Source organism: Micropterus salmoides, unplaced genomic scaffold, assembly GCF_014851395.1.
Source record: "Micropterus salmoides isolate LMB-PRFRI ecotype aquatic unplaced genomic scaffold, ASM1485139v1 Ms_hic_scaffold_2945, whole genome shotgun sequence".
NCBI lineage: Eukaryota > Metazoa > Chordata > Actinopteri > Centrarchiformes > Centrarchidae > Micropterus > Micropterus salmoides.
The window spans coordinates 1-22557 of record NW_024042201.1 but is presented as its reverse complement, the minus strand read 5'-3'; the positions used below and the strand labels follow the sequence as shown (position 1 = coordinate 22557).

Sequence of the window (22557 nt, the reverse complement as noted above, 5' to 3'; positions counted from 1 at the left end):
CAATAAATCATATCTCTCATCATGACAGAGAAGAAAGCAGAAGTTGAACTCTTGTTGCATTCTTTCTAAACGGAACAAAGGTGCTGCGCGTCAACTACCTTAACCCTCTGTGTAGCCATCAGCTGCTTTAAGTTTAGGCTTAGCTGTTACATTATCTGTCTCATGCATTACTGTCAGGATATTTGGACAGTTTTAGGAAAAGAAACGGAAGAGAAAATCATTCATTTCAAACAGTTGAAAGCGGAAAGAAAATCGACATGGAAAGTACAATTACCAATAATTTTTTCTTAAGTACAGTACTGAACTAAATATACATTATACTTACTGTCCACCACTACTGATAATTATCACAAGTTTTGAATAAAATCAGAAAAAAGCGGAAGGAAAAGCTCCTGCACTGCTACTGTCGGAGCATAACAGTGTGACATCCAGCGGAAGTAAACAAACGCCAGAGTTAGCCGCGTGTGCTGGATTCGGATGTAGTTGTAGTTCCGCTAATTATTACTTTTGTAACTGAGCAGCAATGTCTTCAGTTGAGAGTTTGAGAGAGTTTGTCAACGAGCGACTAACTGCTGCTGCTGAAGAAATATTCGGAGTTTTAAAAAAAACGATCGTCGAGTACGAGGAAGAGATCGATCGTCAGCGCAGACTGCTGGATATCGTTTGGAAACCCGACATAAAGCTACACAGGACAGGTGTGTAAAGCTTCATTATTTTAGTAACAGAAAAAGGGATATATATATATATATATATATATAATCCAAAGTGTTTATTATATACTAGGGTGACCATATTTTGGTTTTCAAAAAAGAGGACAGTGCGGGCAGACGACACCCGCTGTGGTTGAAAGGTTGGAGCTAAAGAAGATTCAGGTAATTTGTGTGTAATGTTTTAGTATCGTATATTAGTGTATAACTGCAATATTATAACACTGAAAGTTTAATGTTGCTATAATACTATTATATTAATAGGTTAAACTTTATCTGCCGGTCTTCCTACAGGTTCTTCATTGTAGTCCTATTTCTAACATTTCAGCAGCTTATTAGTTGAGATTCAACTGAGTCACAAATGAAACCCTATTCTGTATTGTTAAGGTTTGATTAGGGATGATGTTTCAGTATAATTTAAAATAAGTGTCCTATATAGATTACCACTAGTATATTATTAATTGTAGTTACAGCAGTTTCATTATCGTATGTTGTTCTCATTCAATGAAAATACAGCAAGTATATGCTCTATGTAGTGGTTATACTCTAATTTGTTAATGCTGCTGAGTGCTAACTTGTCAATAATCAAACATTCACGTAAAATCAGTTCAACATTTCTAAAGTTTGCTGTAGCAAACCAGGCCCCAGCCAGGCTGTGGCTGGTTGGTCGGTTCAAGAAAAGTGCCATTAATGGGCAACTTTATGCACATGCTTGAATAAAAAACACACACAATCTTCTCCCTGCTCCTGGCAGAAAAAAGTACTGGCAGCTTTTGAGAAGTGCACAAAAAAAGTCCCTGTACACAAAGAGTAAAATGTACCGTTGAGTGCCGGGCCACTTCAAGCACTGCGTTTGGGTGTTTTTTACACTGTTGAAGCGCCATGTGCCACTGTTGAAAAGCAAACTGCTGCTCTGTCTCTGGCTGTTGCCATGGTGCTGAGGGTAATGACTGAGGTGGGACCTAACGAGAAAGATCAAAGCAACGCACACATTGATTGCCAAAAGATCCCAAAAAAGGGACACTCTAATATATACTGGTACTCATTTCCTCACGTGTCTGCATGTTTTTTTCTTTCCCATCCCAGTAGTAGCCTGTTCCTTCTGTTCTCTGTCCCTCCAGAGCTCCCACAGCAACATGTCTGGAAGGAGGAGGAGGTTCTGGCTGACCAGCAGCTCTGTATTCAGGAGAGGAACTCCAGTCTGGACCAAGAGGACCCAGAGCCTCCACAGATTAAAGAGGAACAGGAGGAACTCTGTACCAGTCAGGAGGGAGAGCAGCTTGTACTGAAGCAGGAGACTGATACCTTTATGTTGACTCCTACTTATGAGGAAAGAGACCACAGTGAAGCAGAACTGAAAAGTGACCACCAGCTCCTCTCTCACAAAAACTCTTTCAAATGTGACACATGTGTAAAAGACTTCAACTATGTGTCAATATTGCAGACACATATGAGAATTCACACAGATGAGAAGCCATATTCTTGCAGCAGCTGTGGAAAAAGATTGAGTAACACATCAGATTTGAATGCTCATATAAGAACCCGCACAGCTGAGAAACCATTTTCTTGTAAAACATGTGGGAAAGATTTCAGAACTAGCAGTCACTTGAAAGTCCACATGAGAACCCACACAGCTGAGAAACCATTTTCTTGTAAAACATGTGGGAAATCTTTCAGACGGTTGGCTCACTTGAACGACCACATAAGAATCCACACAGGTGAGAGGCCTTATTCCTGCAAAACATGTGGAAAGAATTTCATAGAGAGTACTAAGTTGAAAATTCACATAAGAAGAGCTCACACTGGTGAGAAGCCATACCTTTGCAAGACCTGCGGGAAAGGATTTGTTGTCACTTCAGCATTGAAAGCACACATAAGAATCCACACAGGTGAGAAACCGTATCCTTGCAAAACATGTGGTAAAGATTTTCGAACAAGCTACTGCTTGAAAGTCCACATGAGAACCCACACAGGGGAGAAACTGTATTCTTGTACAACATGTGGGAAAGATCTTAAAACTAGCTATGGCTTGAAACTCCACATGAGAGCCCACACAGGTGAGAAGCCATTCTGTTGCAAAACATGTGGGAACAGATTCCATAACATTTCAGCATTGACATCACACGTAAGAATTCACACAGGAGAGAAGCCGTTTAACTGTGAAACATGTGGAATGGATTTCAGAACTAGTGGTCACTTAAAAGTCCACATAAAAACCCACACTGGTGTTAAGCCATAGCTTTGCATAATCTGCAGTAAAAAGATAAGCTTTTGTGTCTAATTTGAAATGGCACCGCATACAGGCAAGTAACTTAAATCATACATGAAAAAAAAAAACACACGAGGATCAATAGACAGGAGGAGAAAGCATCCAGCTGAAACTCCTGTGGAGACGTGTTCACCTGTGAATGAAATATACTTTTGCAATAGCTACATCTCTCAACTGAATGTAAAATAATTTCCAAAAAATGAGACATCAGTTTCTTAGTGTAAAGTTTCCCTTCATGTGACTGTATTACTTATTGTAAAGGAATTTCTCCTTCAGTAAGGCTAATATCAAACAGGTTTCCCCAGGTCATATAAGGGTTATTTGCTGAACTACAGCAAACCGAAGGTGACATCCTGTGACTCTCTAAAACAGGTCAGATTCTGTCTCCTCTCTGTCTGTTCAGTTGACTGTCTGACGCTGCTGCCTTGATCAGGATGAACTCTGTGATCCATTCTCTTGGTGACCCAAGGTCCAGGGCCCGGTTGTTCAAAAAGTGTAATCTGGACAGGCACGTCCACACATAGACATCAAAAGGGGCTTCAGCACCTGCCCTTTTTTTCTGGGATGCTTGTGTTTTTTTTTTGTTTTTTTTCAATAAATAAATACCGTATAATATAGTATATTTATTCCTGTTTGCAACAGATTCCCTGTCAAACATATTTATTGGGGGGAAAAAAATCTAAATGGGCTACCCCCCCCCCCCCCCCCCAACTATAGACATATTGACAAATAGTGCAGTAATCAGAGTGCAAAGGATGCTAGAGTAAACTATTTTCATTATGTACATGTTGAACGTGGATATGATATACAGGTACACATACATGCATACATGTACACAGTGTGATGGAACATCAAAGGATGCTGGAAAAAATAAACAAGACCTATGACCTTATGACCTGAGGTAGGTGTATTAGTATACAGTATGTACAATATGACGTAGTATGAACAGCACTGAAACAGAGAATGGTGAATAATTAAATAAGTGAAAACCAGTAAACAGGTGGCTGATTAGAGACAGAGTTACTGGGTTATTGCACAGGAATTGTTCCTGACACTGTGTGTCAGAAATCAGCTGTTCATCAGAGTGATGGCTTGTGGGAAGAAACTGTTCCTGAATCTGTTGGTTTTGGCGTACAGTGCTCTGTAGCGCCTACCAGAGGGGAGAAGCTGGAACAGATTGTGTCCGAGGTGAGATGGATCTGCAGTGATGTTTCCTGACTCTGGAAATGTATAAGTCCTGAATGGAGGGCAGGTTGGCACCAATGATTTTTTCTGCAGTCCTGACTGTCTGTTGTAGTCTGCTCCTGTCCTTTTTGCTGGTAGATCCAAACCAGACAGCGATGGAGGTGCAGAGGACAGACTGGATGATGGCTGTGTAGAAGTGGATCAGCAGCTCCTTAGGCAGGTTGAGCTTCCTGAGCTGACGCAGGAAGTACATCCTCTGCTGGGCCATCTTGATGATGGTGTCAGTGTTGGGCTCCCACGTCAGGTCCTGGGATATAGTGGAACCCAGTTTTGAGCGTGTTAAGATCCAGGTTGTTCTGGCAGCACCAGAGAGCCAGCTGATCAACCTCCCGTCTGTAGGCCGACTCATCACCATCCCGGATGAGGCCGATGACCGTTGTGTCATCAGAAAACTTCAGGAGTTTGACAGATGGGTCTCCTGAGGTGCAGTCGTTGGTGTAGAGGGAGAAGAGCAGTGGGGAGAGCACACACCCCTGGGGGGCGCCAGTGCTGATAGTCCGGGTGCTGGATGTGATGTTTCCCAGCCTCACCTGCTGACTCCTGTCAGTCAGGAAGTCTGTGATCCACTGACAGGTGGAGGCTGGCACAGTGAGTTTGGTGCTGAGGATGTCCGGGATGATGGTGTTGAACGCTGAGCTGAAGTCCACGAACAGGATCCTTGCATATGTCCCTGGAGAGTCGAGGTGTTGCAGGATGTGATGCAGACCCAAGTTGACAGCATCATCCACTGACCTGTTAGCCCTGTAGGCAAACTGCAGGGGGTCCAGCAGGGGGGTTGTATTGTCCTTCAGGTGGGCCAACACCAGTCTTTCAAAGGACTTCATGACTACAGATGTCAGGGCGACGGGCCTGTAGTCATTCAGTCCAGAGATGGAGGGCTTTTGGGGACCGGGATGACTGTGGAGCGTTTGAAGCAGGAGGGAACTTCACTCAGCTCCAGTGATTTGTTGAAGATCTGAGTGAAGATGGGGGCCAGCTGGTCCGCACAGATTTTCAGGCACGATGGTGAGACACCGTCAGGTCCAGGAGCCTTCCTGATCTTGAAGAGGTGGCTCACGTCCTCTTCACAGATCTTGAGTGCAGGTGAGAGCTCAGAGGGGGAAGGTGACTGTTTGAAGATGGCGTTGGAGTGGGGGAGAGGTGTGACTCTGGGCTTTTCAAACCTACAGTAGAAACCATTCAGCTCGTCTGCCAGTCGTTGAGTACCAACAGTGTTGGGGGATGGTCTCTTGTAGTTTGTGAGTGTCCGTAGGCTTCTCCACAATGACGCATGGTCGTTGGCTGCAAAGCTGTTATTTAGCTTTTGAACAGGGGGTTTTTGGTTGGCTGATGTAAGATGTCACAGTGTCGGTTAGTTCGTCCAGGTCAGTGGCTGCAGCCTCAAAAACACTCCAGTCAGTGCAGTCAAAGCAGGCCTGTAACTCCAGCTTTGACTTGTTGGTCCATCTTTTCACAGTCTTTACAACAGGTTTAGCAGATTTCAGTTTTTGCCTGTGTGTCGGAATAAGATGAATCAAACAGTGATCAGAGAGTCCCAAGGCTGCACGGGGAACAGATCGATAGGCGTCCTTTAATGTTGTGTAGCAGTGGTCCAGTGTGTTAGTGTCCCTGGTGGGACACTTAATATGCTGTCTTTATTTTGGGATTTCATGACTGAGGTTTGCTTTGTTAAAGTCCCCAAGAACTATGAGCAGGGCGTCTGGATGTTTTTCCTCCACGTTAGTTATCTGGTCGGCCAGGTGTAGTAACGCCTCACTAACACAGGCCTGAGGTGGAATGTAAACAGCGACCAGAACAAACGAGGAAAACTCCCACAGTGAATAAAACGGTTTGTAGTTTATAAATAATGTCTAAGTGAGGCCTGCATGATTGATGAACACTGACATCTGTGCACCAACCTTCGTTTATATAGTAACAGAGTCCGCCTCCCCGTGTTTTTCCTGTGAGCTCCCTTTCGCACTCCGCGCGGATGAGATTAAATCCCGGTAGGTGAAGTGCGCTGTCCGGGATACACTCGGTGAACCAGGATTCGGTAAAACAGAGGGCGGCAGATCTGCAGAAGTCTGAGTTAGTTCTGTTGAGGAGCAGTTCGTCCATTTTGTTGGCCAGAGAGCAGACATTCGGCAGGTGAATTGAAGGGAGGGCAACCAATCAAAAGTTTGTAACGATTGCATCCCTCATTGCAGGTCCCTCATTCTGAGATCGCCTCCAAAAAGCTAAAAGCTGCTCTATGAACTCTAAACAATCTTTATTTTAACTCTTGGACATTGAGACTTTTTAGGATTTACAACATATGTTCAAAATATCCACAGTGTATCTGTGAATAATGTTTATTTGTTTGATATTCTTGAATTAGGTGTGGGTCAGATGATGATGATGATGAAGATGTCTCTTTAAATAAAAGTGACCCCAGGCTGTCTGTTCTACCTCTTGGTCTTTATATCATTAACAGACTACAATGTGATATGTTTAGTCCCATTTAGAGCACTGGTAATCCGGATTTGGTAATCTTGAAAAGTTTGTATCTGGATCAGGGTGATCCACTCCAATATTGCTTTGAAAACCGGCACAAAAGCAAGATGGATTACGTGAGACTGGATAGCAAAATATGGGATTTCCAAATCCGGATCATTCTGATCGTGATTACATTTTTTGAACAACTGGGCCCCAGAGGATCTTTATTTTGTTTCTTTCTTTAAAGTGTTGCATGTTACTTGAATGATACATAGCATAACTTAGGTCAGCTACCTTCTCGGTTTGTTTTTCTGTGTTCTTTTTATTTGACTGCTGTTTATACTTATTTTTGTGTTTTGTGTATACCCATATTGTTCCACTATGTGTAGTTATTTGTTTTTGATAAGTAATAATGCAAATTTTTATTTTTTTAAATGGGGAAAGACTCTGAATAAGCCTTTCACGCTTTATTTCTGTCCTGCGCAATGATTACTGTTATATTCTTTTATATGTATCTGTGTCTGTTTTCATTATTGTGCAAATAAACTAAACTGAACAGACAGATTTTACATTCGAGGGTTACTGTCATCACTGTTTTATATTACCATATAAGAAGTCCAATTAAAAATGTACGGTCTGAAACATATTCTGTATTTAATTATTCTAATTAAGTTTTTATAAATTTATTTATAACTTAATTTCCCCCCTTAATTTAAAGCCCTTCTTTATTAGTGACCCACTTATTTCGCAGACAACATATAAGGATAGGCACATGTTTTAGCCACCATGTTGCATTTGAAAAACAAAATAGACAATTGAGAAGGCTGCTTTTATTCTAAGAGCAATATGTGCTGTAAATGTAGGTGTTCTGTTCTGAATATGTTTTGTTGTGCTTTTCTGACTGTATGCTGGATGATTTGCAATAAATATAGGTTAGTGTCAAAAGTCAAAGGCTGAGTGAGAAATGAGAAAATAAAATCAAACCTTGTAACTTCTTATCCAAATGGAAGGTTATTGTGGTTAGAAGTGGGTTCCGCATAGCCGGACTAAATCAGGTCTATAGTTTACCTAGACGGTGAAATGATGGCTATAGCTTGCTGCGTATTTCCACCATTACTGTCAAACAAAAGTGTAAAATGCCATCAGCTGAAAGCGGAACGAAAGGCTCCCTTACTTCTACTGTCGGAACTTAACAGTGTGACATCCAGCGGAAGTAAACAAACCAAGCGCCAGTTTTAACCACATGTGTAGAATACACTGGAAGGCTTTATTGCAGTCGTGGCGCCGCTACTTATTTCATAGGTAATTAAGCAACAATGTCTTCAGCTGAGTGTTTGAGAGAGTTTGTCAACGAGCGACTAACTGCTGCTGCTGAAGAAATATTCCGAGTTTTTATAAAAACTATCGTCGAGTACGAGGAAGAGATCGATCGTCAGCGCAGACTGCTGGATATCGTTTGGAAACCCGAAATAAAGTTACACAGGACAGGTGAGATTATTATTATAGTAACAAAACAGAGAATCATATTTATATAATATCCAAAGTGTTTAAATATATACGAGGGACACCGTATTTTGGTTTTCAAAAAAGAGGACAGTGCGGACAGACACCCGCAGTGGGTGGAAGGTTGGGGCTGAAGAGGATTCAAGTCCTTATAGGCAGAGGCTCCTTTGGAGGAGTAACTACTATAAATTAGTGTTTTACTAATATGCAATATTAAAACACTAAAAATGTTAAATGTTGGTATAGTATTAATATATTAAATGTTAAACTTTATTTGGCTGTCTTCCTACAGGTTGTTTATTGTAGTCCTATTTCTAATATTTCAGCAGTGTATTAGTTGAGATTCAGCTGAGTCACAAATAAAAGGGCATTCTGTCTTTAGGGTTTGATTAAAGCTAATGGTTCATTTTAATTTCAGATAATAGTGTTCTATGTAGCTTACCACTGGTATAATATTAATTATAGTTACAGCAGTTTCATTATCGTATGTTGTTCTCATTATCATTGATTCAATTTAAAAATTTTTTTACACTGTTGAGGCGCCATGTGCTACTGTTGAAGAGCAAGCTGCTGCTCTGTCTCTGGCTGTTGCCATGGTGCTGAGGGTAATGACTGAGGTGGAGTTTAGACCAATGGTGGCGTGCCAGAAGACTGAACCTAAAGAGAAAGCTCAAAGCAACACACAGAATGATTGCCAAAAGGTCCCAAAAACACACTAATACATACTGGTGCTCCTGTGTGTCTGCATCCTTTTCTTTCCCATCCCAGTAGTAGCCTGTTCCTTCTGTTGTCTGTCCCTCCAGAGCTCCCACAGCAACATGTCTGGAAGGAGGAGGAGGTTCTGGCTGACCAGCAGCTCTGTATTCAGGAGAGGAACTCCAGTCTGGACCAAGAGGACCCAGAGCCTCCACAGATTAAAGAGGAACAGGAGGAACTCTGCACCAGTCAGGAGGGAGAGCAGCTTGTACTGAAGCAGGAGACTGATACCTTTATGTTGACTCCTACTTATGAGGAAAGAGACCACAGTGAAGCAGAACTGAAAAGTGACCACCAGCTCCTCTCTCACAGCTGTCATGTAGCTGAGAGCCAAGATCAGAAAGGAGGTGAGCATGAAGACGCAGGATCAACTAGAGATGCAGAGCCAGAACAAAAGAATCAAGATCACAAAAGCAGAAGCCACAGAAACAATGTAAACAACTCTACCATGTCAGAGGTTCACCATAATCCTCACACAGGTGAAAACTCTTTCAAATGTGACACATGTGGTAAATACTTTAAATATAAGTCAGGATTGCAGACACACCTGAGAATCCACACAGGTGAGAAGCCATATTCTTGCAGCAGCTGTGGGAAAAGATTCAGATACACATCAGATTTGAAGACTCATATTAGAATCCACACGGGTGAGAAACCATTTTCTTGCAAAACATGTGGGAAAGATTTCAGTCGGATGACTCACTTGAAAGACCACATGAGAACCCACACAGATGAGAGGCCATTCTCTTGTAAAACATGTGGGAAAGATTTCAGTCAGATGACTAACTTGAAAGTCCACATGAGAATCCACACAGGTGAGAAACCATATTCTTGTAAAAAATGTGGGAAAGATTTCAGTCGGATGACTCACTTGAAAGTCCACATGAGAATCCACACAGATGAGAAGCCTTATTCTTGCAAAACATGTGGAAAAGATTTCAGTCAGATGACTCACTTGAAAGCACACATGAAAATCCACACAGATGAGAAGCCATTTTCTTGTAATACATGTGGGAAAGATTTCAGACGGAGGGGTCACTTGAAAGCACACATGAAAATCCACATAGATGAGAGGCCATTTTCTTGTGAAACATGTGGGAAAGATTTCAGTCAGATGACTCAATTGAAAGCACACATGAAAATCCACACAGATGAGAAGCCATTTTCTTGTAATACATGTGGGAAAGATTTCAGACTGAGGGGTCACTTGAAAGACCACATAAGAATCCACACAGGTGAGAGGCCATATTCCTGCAAAACATGTGGAAAAAATTTCATAAGGAATGCTAAGTTGGAAATTCACATAAAAAGAGCTCACACCGGAGAAAGGCCGCATCTTTGCAAGATTTGTGGGAAAGGATTTGTTATCCTATCAGAATTGAAAGCACACATGAAAATCCACACAGATGAGAGGCCATTTTCTTGTAATACATGTGGGAAAGATTTCAGTCAGATGACTCAATTGAAAGACCACATAAGAATCCACACAGGTGAGATACCATAGTCTTGAAAGACCTGTGGGAACAGATTTTACAACATTTCAGCATTGACAACACACGTAAGAATTCACACAGGTGAGAGTCCGGATAACTGTGAAACATGTGGAATAGATTTCAGAACTAGTGGTCACTTAAAAGTCCACATAAAAAGCCACACTGGTAAGAAGCCGTAGCTTTGCAGGATCTGCAGTAAAAAGATAAACTTTTGCGTATAATGTGTCACGGCACAGAAGCTCGCATACAGGGAAGTAGAGGAGAAACGGTATGAACATTTCTTAACACGATTATAGTGACCAAAGTTATCAGTATTATCAATATGCTTAAAATGATCAAAAAGTACTGATAAACACTGAAACCAAGTTTTATATTGACGACCACAAATAAAATTAACCTTTTATTCCTTTTGCTTCAGCATAAAAATAGCAAACAGCCTTTGGTTGATGCTGAACAGTATTTACCGTAAGTTTGTCAAAACGTGTTAATCAAACACGGTTATCATAATAATGAAAATTTGTACAGTAATACTAACCATTGGGAATTTTATCATGGTCCATCCATAAACTGGTAACCGTTTCATCCCTTCAGGCAAGTAACTCAAATCACAAATTTGAGAAAACACCCAAGGATCAATAGACAGGGGAGGGACCATCTCCTGTAGAGATGTGTACACTTGTGAATGAAATGTATTTTTGCTATAGCTATATCTTTCAACTGAATGTAAAATGTGTTTCTTGAAATGAGATGTCCATGTGTTAGTGTAAAGTTTCCCTTCCTGTGACTGTATTACTTATTGTGAGGGAATTTCTCTTTCATTAAGGCAAATATCACACAGGTTTTCCTAGGTCATGTCGAGGTCATTTGCTGAGCTACAGGAAACCGAAGGTGGCATCCTGTGAGTCTAAAACAGTAGGTCAGACTCTGTCTCTCCTCTCTGTCTGTTTGGTTGACTGTCTGACGCAGCTGCCTTGATCAGGATCAACTCTGATTCTTACGGTAACCCAAGGTCCAGATGATCTTTATTTTGTTTCCCCTTACAGACAGACTGACTGGCTGTCTCTAGAAAGTGTTGCATGTGTCTTGAATGACACGTGACTCAGGTCAACTAACTTCTACTTTTGTTTTTCTGTGTTCTTTTTATTTCACTGCTGCTCATTTGTTTAAATGGTGAAGGAATCTGAATAGGCCTTTTAGTCTTCTTTACTCTCCTGCACTGTAATTACTGGGTTTTTTTTCTATTATGCATTTCTGTTCATAATTGTGCAAATAAACTAAACTGAACGGCATATAGATATATATGTATTGTGTTTTTTATCCTTAACCTTTCCTCTCCTATACTCCTTATATTAGTCCGTCCACATTTACTAGGGTTTAGGTCAGAGCTGTGAGATTGTTTTGGTGTTTTCCTCTCTTGTTGTTCCTCTCCTCTCCTCTCCTGGAATGTTCAATCAAGGCTGAGAGAGGATCTCTGTTCCCCAAAACATAGAAACCTAGACTGTGTAAATGATGATGCATCCCTTTGCTCGGGGCCAGACGCCCGAAGCTGCCCTAGGAAGCAGGTCTCTGGACCAGCTGTATATGTATTTTAGTACTTCTGTTTTGTTAATAAATTCTTCAAAGACAACGGTTAGTTGTTACTCAATTTTTTGCTCAATCCTTCACCAGGAATATAACATCACGACAGGAGGTAAGATATCAATTTTTCTCTGACCGATTAATAGATTTGAAAAACGCACTTAGTCACTGGCTAACCAGAGACCTCACTCACTTCTGTAGAGTCATGCTATCTAAAACAGTAGGTATTTCCAAAGTAATGTATACGTGTCACTCCCTGTGCGTCTATTCTAATAATGCTTAGAAAAAACAGCTCAATTATTTTCCAGTTCCTTTGGAAAAATAAAACTCATCATATTCGGTAGTCAGAGCTAGTCAAAGAGTTTGAAAGGGTGCATCAAAGCTTTGGACTTTGAATCAATGTTTGGGACCCTTAAAAGACTCTATGTGGTTTCACATGCCCAAATCCTTAAATAAGAAAATACGTGGGCTTAATTTTTAGTTACAATGTGATTTTAAATTGACCAATATTCCTATTAAATTATCAAACTTCCACAACCTCTTCAGGACTGTAAAATTATATTTACCCACAACTTTTCTCCCCACGGATCCAACCTGTGAAATAACAGGGTCATTACAATCAATAGGAAATCATTGTCTAAGAATGATTGGTATGAGAAGGGCATTGTGTTTGTGAGTTATACTGTATATCAGATGATAGTGGTAACTTCTTGGAACATATTGATTTCCACAACCATTATTATAGCTATATAGTGTTTTTGATTATAATTGAGGATTGTGTGTACATGTTCCAAATATGAATACCTTGTCCATATATAAATCACATTTCAAATTCATCAGATGGCCCATCTCCCCTAAAATCAAAGAAACTCACTTCAAAATAATTTATAAAATATCCAGTTGCAGACTTTCTTAGGAAAAAGTTTAACTTTGAAGTAGATTTGTGTGTATTTTGTGAGGCAGCTGAGGATATTTTGGAACAAATGTTCTATTTTTGTGTCCTATGTTCTATTTTTGTGTCCTATGTCCAAAAACTTGTAGTCTAATCTACATAATTGGCTGTCACTTAAGATTGAGCCAATCCCACTTGACATCAGGCAAAAGGCAGGGGAGACCCTGGACAGGTTGCCAGTCCATCGCAGGTCCACACATAGACAAACAACCACTCACACCTAAGGACAATTTAGGCTGACAAATTAACCTAGCCTGCATGTCTTTGGATGGTGGGAGGAAGACGGAGCACCTGGAGAGAACCCACAGGGAGAACATGCAAACTCCACACAGAAAGGCCTGGGAGGACCATGGTTTGAACCCAGCACCTTAATGCGGTTGAGGCAGTAGTGCTAACCACTGCACCACCGATTTTTTTTCTGTTCTTGTATTTTTTTGTTGTTCGGCGTATGTAGGACTCTTTCTTTTATTTTCACAGACAGTGATTGTATTGTAGTCTACCTATTTATAAATGATTTTTTCTTCCCTTACAAGAATTGTGTATCTGTATTTTAAAGAAAATCCGCAAGTAACGTACAAATAACTCTAATTTGTACATAAGTAAATATACTTAGTTACTGTCCACCGCTTCTGAATAAACCCAAGCTTTGAATAAAATGGCATCAGTTGAGAGCGGAACGAAAAGCTCCGGCACATCCACTGTCGGAACTTAAAGAGTGTGACATTCAGCGGAAGTAAACAAACCAAGCGGCAGCGTTAGCCGTGTGTAGAATTCACTGGAAGGCTTTACTGCAGTTGTAGCGCCGCTAATTATTTCATTTGTGATTAATTAACAATGTCTTCAGTTGAGTGTTTGAGAGAGTTTGTCAGCGAGCGACTAACTGCTGCTGCTGAAGAAATATTCCGAGTTTTTATAAAAACTATCGTCGAGTACGAAGAAGAGATCGATCGTCAGCGCAGACTGCTGGATATCGTTTGGAAACCCGAAGTAAAGTTACACAGGATAGGTGAGGAAAGCCTCATTATTTTAATAACACAACAGAAAAAGATATTTAAAATAAAAATATATAACGTTTAAACTCATTTCCTCATGTGTCTGCATCCTTTTCTTTCCCATCCCAGTAGTAGCCTGTTCCTTCTGTTGTCTGTCCCTCCAGAGCTCCCACAGCAACATGTCTGGAAGGAGGAGGAGGTTCTGGCTGACCAGCAGCTCTGTATTCAGGAGAGGAACTCCAGTCTGGACCAAGAGGACCCAGAGCCTCCACAGATTAAAGAGGAACAGGAGGAACTCTGTACCAGTCAGGAGGGAGAGCAGCTTGTACTGAAGCAGGAGACTGATACCTTTATGTTGACTCCTACTTATGAGGAAAGAGACCACAGTGAAGCAGAACTGAAAAGTGACCACCAGCTCCTCTCTCACAGCTGTCATGTAGCTGAGAGCCAAGATCAGAAAGGAGGCGAGCATGAAGACGCAGGATCAACTAGAGATGCAGAGCCAGAACAAAAGAATCAAGATCACAAAAGCAGAAGCCACAGAAACAATGTAAACAACTCTACCATGTCAGAGGGTCACCATAATCCTCACACAGGTGAAAACTCTTTAAAATGTGACACATGTGGAAAATACTTTAAGTATAAGTCACTATTGCAGACACACCTGAGAATTCACACACTTGTGAAGCCATATTCTTGCAGCAGCTGTGGGAAAAGATACAGAAACAAATCAGATTTGAACATTCATATAAGAATCCACACAGGTGAGAAACCATATTCTTGCAAAACATGTGGAAAAGACTTTAGAACCAACAGTGTCTTGAATATCCACATGAGAACCCACACAGATGAGAAGCCATTTTCTTGTAAAACATGTGGGAAAGATTTCAGTCAGAAGGTACATTTGGAAAGCCACATGAGAATCCATACAGGTGAGAGGCCATATCCTTGCACAACATGTGGGAAAGATTTCAGAACTGTCAGTTACTTGAAAGACCACATAAGAATCCACACAGGTGAGAGGCCATATCCTTGCACAACATGTGGAAAACGCTTCAGAACTAGCAGTCACTTGAAAGACCACATAAGAATCCACACAGGTGAGAAGCCATTTTCCTGCAAAATATGTGGAAAAGATTTTATAGGGAATGCTAAGTTAAAAAATCACATAAGAGCTCACACTGGCGAGAAGCCGTATCTTTGCAAGACCTGCGGTAAAAGATTTGTTGTCGCTTCAGCATTGAAAGCACACATGAAAATCCACAGAGTTGAGAAACAATAATCTTGCACAACATGTGGGAAAGATTTGAAAACTAGCTGTTGCTTGAAAGTCCATATGATAATCCACACAGCACAAGCTGTGCTACCTGCGGGAAAAAATTCTGTGACCCTTCAGCATTGACAACACACTTAAGAATTCACACAGGTGAGAGGCCGTATAACTTTGAACCATGTGGAAAAGGTAGAACTAGCGGTCACTTAAAAGTCCACTTAAAAACCCACACTGGTGAGAAGCACTAGCTTTGCATGATCTGCTGGAAAATAAATGCTTTTTGGAATTTGAAATGGCATAGTAGATCACATACAGGCAAGTAACTGAAATCACACGCTGGAAAAAATGCCTGAGGAACAATATACAGAGGACAAAACAACCAGCTGAAACTCCTGTGGACACGTGCACCTGTGAATGAAATACATATTTTTGCAATAACTGCATCTCTCAACTGATGTGAAATGTAAATTTCTTAGTGTAAAGTTTCCCTTCATGTGACTGTATTACTTATTGTGAAGGAATTTCTCCTTCATTAAGGCTAATATCACACAGGTTTCCCCAGGTCATGTAAGGGTCATTTGCTGAGCTATAGTAAGCCAAAGGTGACATCCTGTGACTCTCTAAAACAGGTCAAACTCTGTCTCTCCTCTCTGTCTGTTCGTTCTACTGTCTGACGCAGCTGTCGATCAGGATCAACTCTGATTCTGTCTCTAGAAAGTGTTGCATGTTACATGAATGACACGACATGACTCGGGTCATCTAACTTCTGTGTTCTTTTTATTTCACTGCTGCTCATTTGTTTAAATGGGGAAGGACTCTGAATAGGCCTTTTAGCCTTCTTTACTCTCCTGCACTGTAATTAGTTTTTTTCTATTATATGCATTTCTGTTTTCTTTACTGTACAAATAAACTAAACTGAACAGTCTGATTTTACATTTGAGGCTTACCGACATCACTGTTTTACACAACCATATAAGAAGTCCAATTAAATATTTACTGTGTTAAACATATACTGTATGTGATACCTAAGATAAAAAAAACTATGAGCTCATAACAAATATGCATTATTAAACTATCCTACAGGAAATAAAATAGGCAAAACTGAACTGAATGTTGAGTGCATTTATTGAAATAATACGTTTTGGACTATATATTTTATTGGATTGGATCATCTGGACCTTTGCCAACATAACAAGGCAGTTTTTGTCAGAATGTAATCCACTTGTGGAACAAATATTCTATTTATGTCCTATGTCCAAAAACTTATAGCCTAATCCAAATATGTGGCTGTCACTTGATATCCTGAGGTCTGACTTATCACATATCCTGTTTATACGGACACTGTAGATCCATCTCTATCTGATTTGATGAATATGATTGTTCTCACGGGTAAATATCACATATATTGTAGTAAGTCGAGATATTCTAAGCCTCCCTTTTCGTGGTTCATTAACGATTAAAAAATCCTTACTGAAAAAAGTAAAGTTTAGAAACATTGCTAGAATGATGTGTAAGCATAGGTGTCATTACAGTGGGGACATGTCTCCATTACTTTTTGAAATAGCTGATGTTGTCCCAACCACTTTTTAAAAGCATTTGTTAAAAATGTTCTGAAAAATAGCTTGCAACAAGAAATGTACTGTAAGTGCTATGAGATCACATTATATTTTTATATTCTGAATTGTCACCTGCCACCTGCATTTTGTGTTCCCCTTCATATACTGTAAATAAAGACAATTCTACCATAAATTGATGCAGAAAATGTCTCCATAATGCAGGAAATTAATTGTTTAGTGCTCAAAATCTTCTGGGTGAGGATCCCCTTAAATGTCCCCACCACTTTTCAACACAAAGTGATTCCCTTGTGTGTATGCTGGAAATATATCGATGTATATAGGTTTTCAGCAACTGTTTCCAATTGTAATCCAATCCGATTTTGACCAACACCCTCCCTGTAGGCCTATTCTGTGCCTAAATGAGGCTTTCTTTTCTTTTCTCCAGACCTTTAGTAGGCTGTTTCCATCCATCCATTGTCAACTACTTGTCCTGTGTACAGGGTCGGATGATGGCATTAGGCGAAAGGCAGGGGACACACTGGACAGGTTGCCAGTCCATTGCGGGGCCACACATCAATAACCACAATCACAATCACACCTAAGGACAATTTAGAGTCACCAATCAGCCCAGCCTGCATGTCTTTGGATGGTGGAGGAAGCCAGAGCACCCGGACAGAACCCACGCAGGGTGAACATGCAAACACCACACAGAAAGGCCAGGTGGACCATGGCTTGAACCCAAGGCCGTATTGCTGTGAGGTAACACTGCTAAACACTACACCACCGATTTTGTCTGTTTATTGTTTTATGTTTGTTTTTTAATTGTTCGGTGTATGTAGGACTTTCATTTGCACAGACAGTGATTGTATTGTAGTCTACCTATTCATACATATATATATATATTTTCTTCCCCTACAAGAGTTTTGTTATTATGTTATTTTAAGCAAAAAAAGCTGAACGAAAATCCTCAAGTAACTACAAAAACTCTATTTTGTAGTTCAGTACAGTACTTGAATATATGTATTTTCTTACTGTCTACCACTGCTGAATAAACCCAAGCTTTGACTCTGCCATCAGTTGAGAGCGGAACGAAAAGCTCCGGCACTTCTTCTGTCGGAACTTGTACATTGTGACATCCAGCGGAAGTAAACAAACCAAGCGGCAGCGTTAGCCGTGTGTAGAATTCACTGGAAGGCTTTACTGCAGTTGTAGCGTCGCTAATTATTTAATTTGTGATTAATTAACAATGTCTTCAGTTGAGTGTTTGAGAGAGTTTGTCAACGAGCGACTAACTGCTGCTGCTGAAGAAATATTCCGAGTTTTTATAAAAACTATCGTCGAGTACGAGGAAGAGATCGATCGTCAGCGCAGACTGCTGGATATCGTTTGGAAACCCGAAGTAAAGTTACACAGGATAGGTGTGTAAAAATCCTTTTCGTCGCGTGTCTGTTTCCTCGTTCCTTTTCTGATTCTCTCCTGATCCATGTTGTCTGACAGTTGTTGCATTCTAGAGAACAGAACTAGAAGAGTGGAGGGGGACACTTAACCCTAACCCTGAAGTGGGAGGGTTTAGGGTAACGTTACTCCCCCAGAGTTCGGTAAAGTTGGAAATATATTCACAGATTCGAACTTCCGGGATGAATAACTTTGAGGAAAGCAAGGAAGACACCTTATATGCTTTAAATGCTGAAGAGATTCTTGTTCAAATTAATCAAAATAAAGCCAAAATCTGTAATCGTGAAAATGGAGTGACTAAACTTAATCTTTCAAAACATTAAAACCATTAAAAGAAACATTTCGCCAAACTAACTGTTGTTGCATAAACACCAGAATGCCATTGACGTGTGAGATGATTTTAGAAACACTATATAACAGTGTAGTAATTGAAGATTAAAGTTCCCCCAAATTTGTAAAGGCTGTTTTTTCTCTTAAGTGTTGTAGTATCACCTTAAGGAGATCACTGATGTGTGATGTGATTTTGGAGACACTCTATATAACAGTGAACTTATTGAATATTAAAATTCCCTCAAATTGTGGAAATGCAGTTATTCCGTATATATGTGTTGTAGCATAACTAGAATGAGACCATGGATGCGTGGGATGATATTGGGAGAGACTACAGCTTTTAACAGTTAAGCTATCGAAGATTAAAATTTCCCCGAACTATGCAAAACTTATTTCCATATAACCGACAGGCGACCTCTTGTGGTTATACTTTAATTGAGCACTGTTAGCGCTGTCGCCTCACAGCAACACAGTCGTGGGTTCAAACCCCGGTCGCCCCGGCCTTTCTGTGTGGAGTTTGCATGTTCTCCCCGTATCTGGGTGCTCCGGCTTCCTCCCACCATCCAAAGACATGCAGGCTAAGTTAATTGGTGATCCTAAATTGTGCTTAGGTTCCAGCGTGACCATGTACGCAGGATGGGTGGATATTTCTGCAAACTAAGTGTTGTAGTATCACAAGCAGGAGATTGCTGGTGCCTGTGTTGATTTTTGAGACACTATAATAATAATAATAATAATCCTTATATGTAGAGCACTTTTCAAAAACAAGTTACAAAGTGCTTTAACAAGTGTAAAGAATAATACAAAAAAAAAAACAAGATAAGAGCATGAAAAATTAATATATAATTAGTAAAATACAATAAAATAAAAGGGATAAAATAAAGTCAAATAAGATCGGGAAAGGCTCTCCTATAAAAGTATGTTTTAAGAAGGGACTTAAAAGAGTTCACTGACTCAGCCGACCTGATTTCCTCGGGCAGGCTGTTCCAGAGCCTCGGGGCCCTGACAGCAAACTCTCTGTCCCCTTTAGTTTTCAGTCGAGACTCTGGAACAGACAACAGACCTCTCCCCGAGGATCTCAAGGTACGTGCTGGTGCGTATGGGACTAAAAGTTCAGAAATATAATAAGGCGAGAGGCCATGAAGAGCTTTAAAAGTGATCAATAGAATTTTAAAGTCAATTCTAAAACATACTGGGAGCCAGTGTAATGAAGCTAAAATAGGAGTAATGTTTCTTTGTTCTGGTTAAAAGCCTGGCAGCTGAGTTCTGGACAGTCTGGAGTCGATCAGTAGATTTTTGGGTTAAACAGGTGAAAAGGCTGTTGCAATAATCCAGGCGTGATGAGATTAAGGCGTGTAACATGGTCTCGGTGTCCTTAAAAGTTAACATAGACTGAATTTTTGCTATATTTCTAAGTTGATAAAAAACATGATTGAACAAGTTTTGTGGTGTGCTTCTCGAAATTTAAATTACTATCAAACCAAACACCAAGGTTCTTTGCCACAGGCTTAATGTGATTTACTAGGGAACCAGCAGATGGCAGTATTTGATTTGTCTGTGGATCTGACGGGCAAGTATATTTGTGTGTCATCAGCATAAATATGAAAAGAAATGCCATGTTTATGGATAATATGTCCAAGGGGAAGCAGATACAAGGAAAACAAAATGGGTCCTAAGACCGACCCCTGAGGCACACCATATTTAACTGGACAGAATGAGGAGACATAGTTGTTTACAGACACGCAAAACTTCCTATTTGACAGGTTTGAAGACACTACAGCTCATATAAGCTCATATACAGCTCATATACAGTACAACAGTGACGTTACTGAATTTTATTGAATATTAAAATTCCCCCGAAATTATGCAAAACTATATTTCTGCAAACTAACTGTAGGAGATCACTGACATGTGAGGTGATTTTGGAGACACTACAGCTCATTACAGTGAAGTTATTGAATATTAAAATTCTCCAAAATTATGCAAAACAGCATTTCTACATACTAAGTGTTGTAGTATCATCAACATGAGATCACTGATGCCTGGGGTGATATTGGAGACATTACAGCTTATATCAGTGTAATTATTGAATATTAAATATAGGCCAACCTAATATTAGGTATGCAAAATTATTTTCCCCCGGAACTAAGTGTTGTAGTATAGCCATCAGTATATCATGAATGTGTAAGGTGATTTTGGGGGCACTACATTGTATAAGTGGGAAGTTATTGACTATTTCTGCAGTATGTGTTTTCGGTGTTGCAATTTGTAGACGGTCCCTGCGGTCTCATCTCACATCCGTAGAGACCAGTGTTATTTGTGCCGCTCGTCGACGACTCATTTAGATGAAAATGTACTTGTAGCTTGTTGTCTACTTAACTACGATAGTAAAGAGGCGTTGTTTGTGTTTTAAACACGAATCTGTGAATATATTTCCAACTTTACCGAACTCTCCCCCAGAAAGTTTTGAGCATTAAACACTTACTTTTCTGCACCAACCTATGTATAAGGAAACACAAAACTCAATTTGCAGGTAACAATTTAAAATATAAAAATATAACAGAATTTAGTGCAGGAGGCTTATAGAAAGCTTCCAAGCATTCAGTAGCCTACTTCTGTCTTTCTTTCATGATTTAATCTTCCCTCCTGTGTTGTGTCTTTGTTAGGGGAAGTAACCTTTAAATGGAACCTGTTCACATATAAATGAATTAATTTATCATTAAAATTAATTCATTTTCAATCTACAGAACTTATTTCCTGTGCTTCAGCAAGTTTTCTGCTCGTTTAAAACCTTATGCACATTCAAAATCTTTGTCTCTCTGACATTTTGAGAAAATAGTTGTTACACCAAGAAACTAATGTCATCATTTAATGATAATTCATAATATTGAGTTTACCTGCCCTATACTCTGCTGTGATTTGTGGCGTGACAGGATGTGAAAAGTGTCAATTGCATAAGGCTCAAGCTCAGTTGATGGGAGTTTTAGCTCTAAATTTTGCTCTATATTTCTGTAAACGTTTTGTCTTTTTCTACCTGCGGAGTGTCATACATGTTTTTTGAAAGACATGTCACTGGAATATTGTAGCAACACTGACACAGCACTTTTCATTGGTTGCGGACAGAGAGAGAGAGAGAGCAGTCAGAGCTGCATTATTATTATTTTCAAAATGCAGTAATAAAATCCGTCCCCTATCTGTTCAGTGAGGGCCATGTCTTTTAGTTTCTAAATACAGGACGATTCTATATTTTAAGGGATGGTTGGCAACCCTAGTAGTAACTTTAGCCTATTTCATTTGTTAAAATTTCATTATTTTAGTAACACAAAACACATTTGATATAAAATCCTAATTGTTGAAATATATACTAATGCTCATTTCCTTGCGTGTCTGCACCTTTTTTTCTTTCCCATCCCAGTAGTAGCCTGTTCCTTCTGTTCTCTGTCCCTCCAGAGCTCCCACAGCAACATGTCTGGAAGGAGGAGGTTCTGGCTGACCAGCAGCTCTGTATTCAGGAGAGGAACTCCAGTCTGGACCAAGAGGACCTAGAGCTTCCACAGATTAAAGAGGAACAGGAGGAACTCTGTACCAGTCAGGAGGGAGAGCAGCTTGTACTGAAGCAGGAGACTGATACCTTTATGTTGACTCCTACTTATGAGGAAAGAGACCACAGTGAAGCAGAACTGAAAAGTGACCACCAGCTCCTCTCTCACAGCTGTCATGTAGCTGAGAGCCAAGATCAGAAAGGAGGCGAGCATGAAGACTCAGGATCAACTAGAGATGCAGAGCCAGAACAAAAGAATCAAGATCACAAAAGCAGAAGCCACAGAAACAATGTAAACAAGTCTACCATGTCAGAGGTTCACCATAATCCTCACACAGGTAAAAACTCTTTAAAATGTGACACATGTGGAAAGATTGTAAATTAACTCACTATTGCAGACACACCTGAATTCACACAGGGGAGAAGCCATATTCTTGCAGCAGCTGTGGGAAA

At 40.2% G+C, this 22557-nt stretch overlaps 5 protein-coding genes across 7 annotated transcripts; all 5 read left to right on the top strand.

Moving 5' to 3' along the window:
• The first annotated feature begins 438 nt into the window (after positions 1-438).
• On the top strand, positions 439-3600 carry LOC119882155 (gastrula zinc finger protein XlCGF8.2DB-like). Of its 3 annotated transcripts, XM_038692163.1 has the most exons (3): positions 442-695; positions 1829-2596; positions 3380-3600. In XM_038692163.1, the coding sequence occupies exons 1-3, from the start codon at positions 524-526 to the stop codon at positions 3403-3405; spliced, it is 966 nt and encodes a 321-aa protein (XP_038548091.1). In that variant the 5' UTR covers positions 442-523; the 3' UTR covers positions 3406-3600. The 3 variants fall into 3 exon arrangements, with proteins under 3 accessions (XP_038548090.1, XP_038548091.1, XP_038548092.1); XM_038692162.1 differs by lacking the exon at positions 3380-3600 and having other exon boundaries at positions 439-695; positions 1829-3044; XM_038692164.1 differs by lacking the exon at positions 3380-3600 and having other exon boundaries at positions 566-695; positions 1794-3044.
• Positions 3601-7922: 4322 nt separating this feature from the next.
• Positions 7923-11716, top strand: LOC119882157. The gene is made up of 3 exons (XM_038692165.1): positions 7923-8163; positions 8982-9413; positions 11266-11716. The coding sequence occupies exons 1-3, from the start codon at positions 7992-7994 to the stop codon at positions 11400-11402; spliced, it is 741 nt and encodes a 246-aa protein (XP_038548093.1). The 5' UTR covers positions 7923-7991; the 3' UTR covers positions 11403-11716.
• Positions 9419-11267, top strand: LOC119882158 (gastrula zinc finger protein XlCGF8.2DB-like; the record flags this gene model as incomplete). Its single annotated transcript, XM_038692167.1, has 1 exon — positions 9419-11267. A coding segment is annotated over one exon (1020 nt), but the record flags the coding sequence as incomplete, so codon positions are not given.
• Positions 11717-13689: 1973 nt separating the features above from the next.
• On the top strand, positions 13690-16333 carry LOC119882154 (zinc finger protein 664-like). The gene is made up of 2 exons (XM_038692161.1): positions 13690-13963; positions 14114-16333. The coding sequence occupies exons 1-2, from the start codon at positions 13792-13794 to the stop codon at positions 15229-15231; spliced, it is 1290 nt and encodes a 429-aa protein (XP_038548089.1). The 5' UTR covers positions 13690-13791; the 3' UTR covers positions 15232-16333.
• Positions 16334-17907: 1574 nt separating this feature from the next.
• On the top strand, positions 17908-22480 carry LOC119882153 (the record flags this gene model as incomplete). Its single annotated transcript, XM_038692160.1, has 2 exons — positions 17908-18196; positions 22014-22480. Coding segments are annotated over exons 1-2 (639 nt in total), but the record flags the coding sequence as incomplete, so codon positions are not given.
• Between the last annotated feature and the right edge of the window lie 77 nt (positions 22481-22557).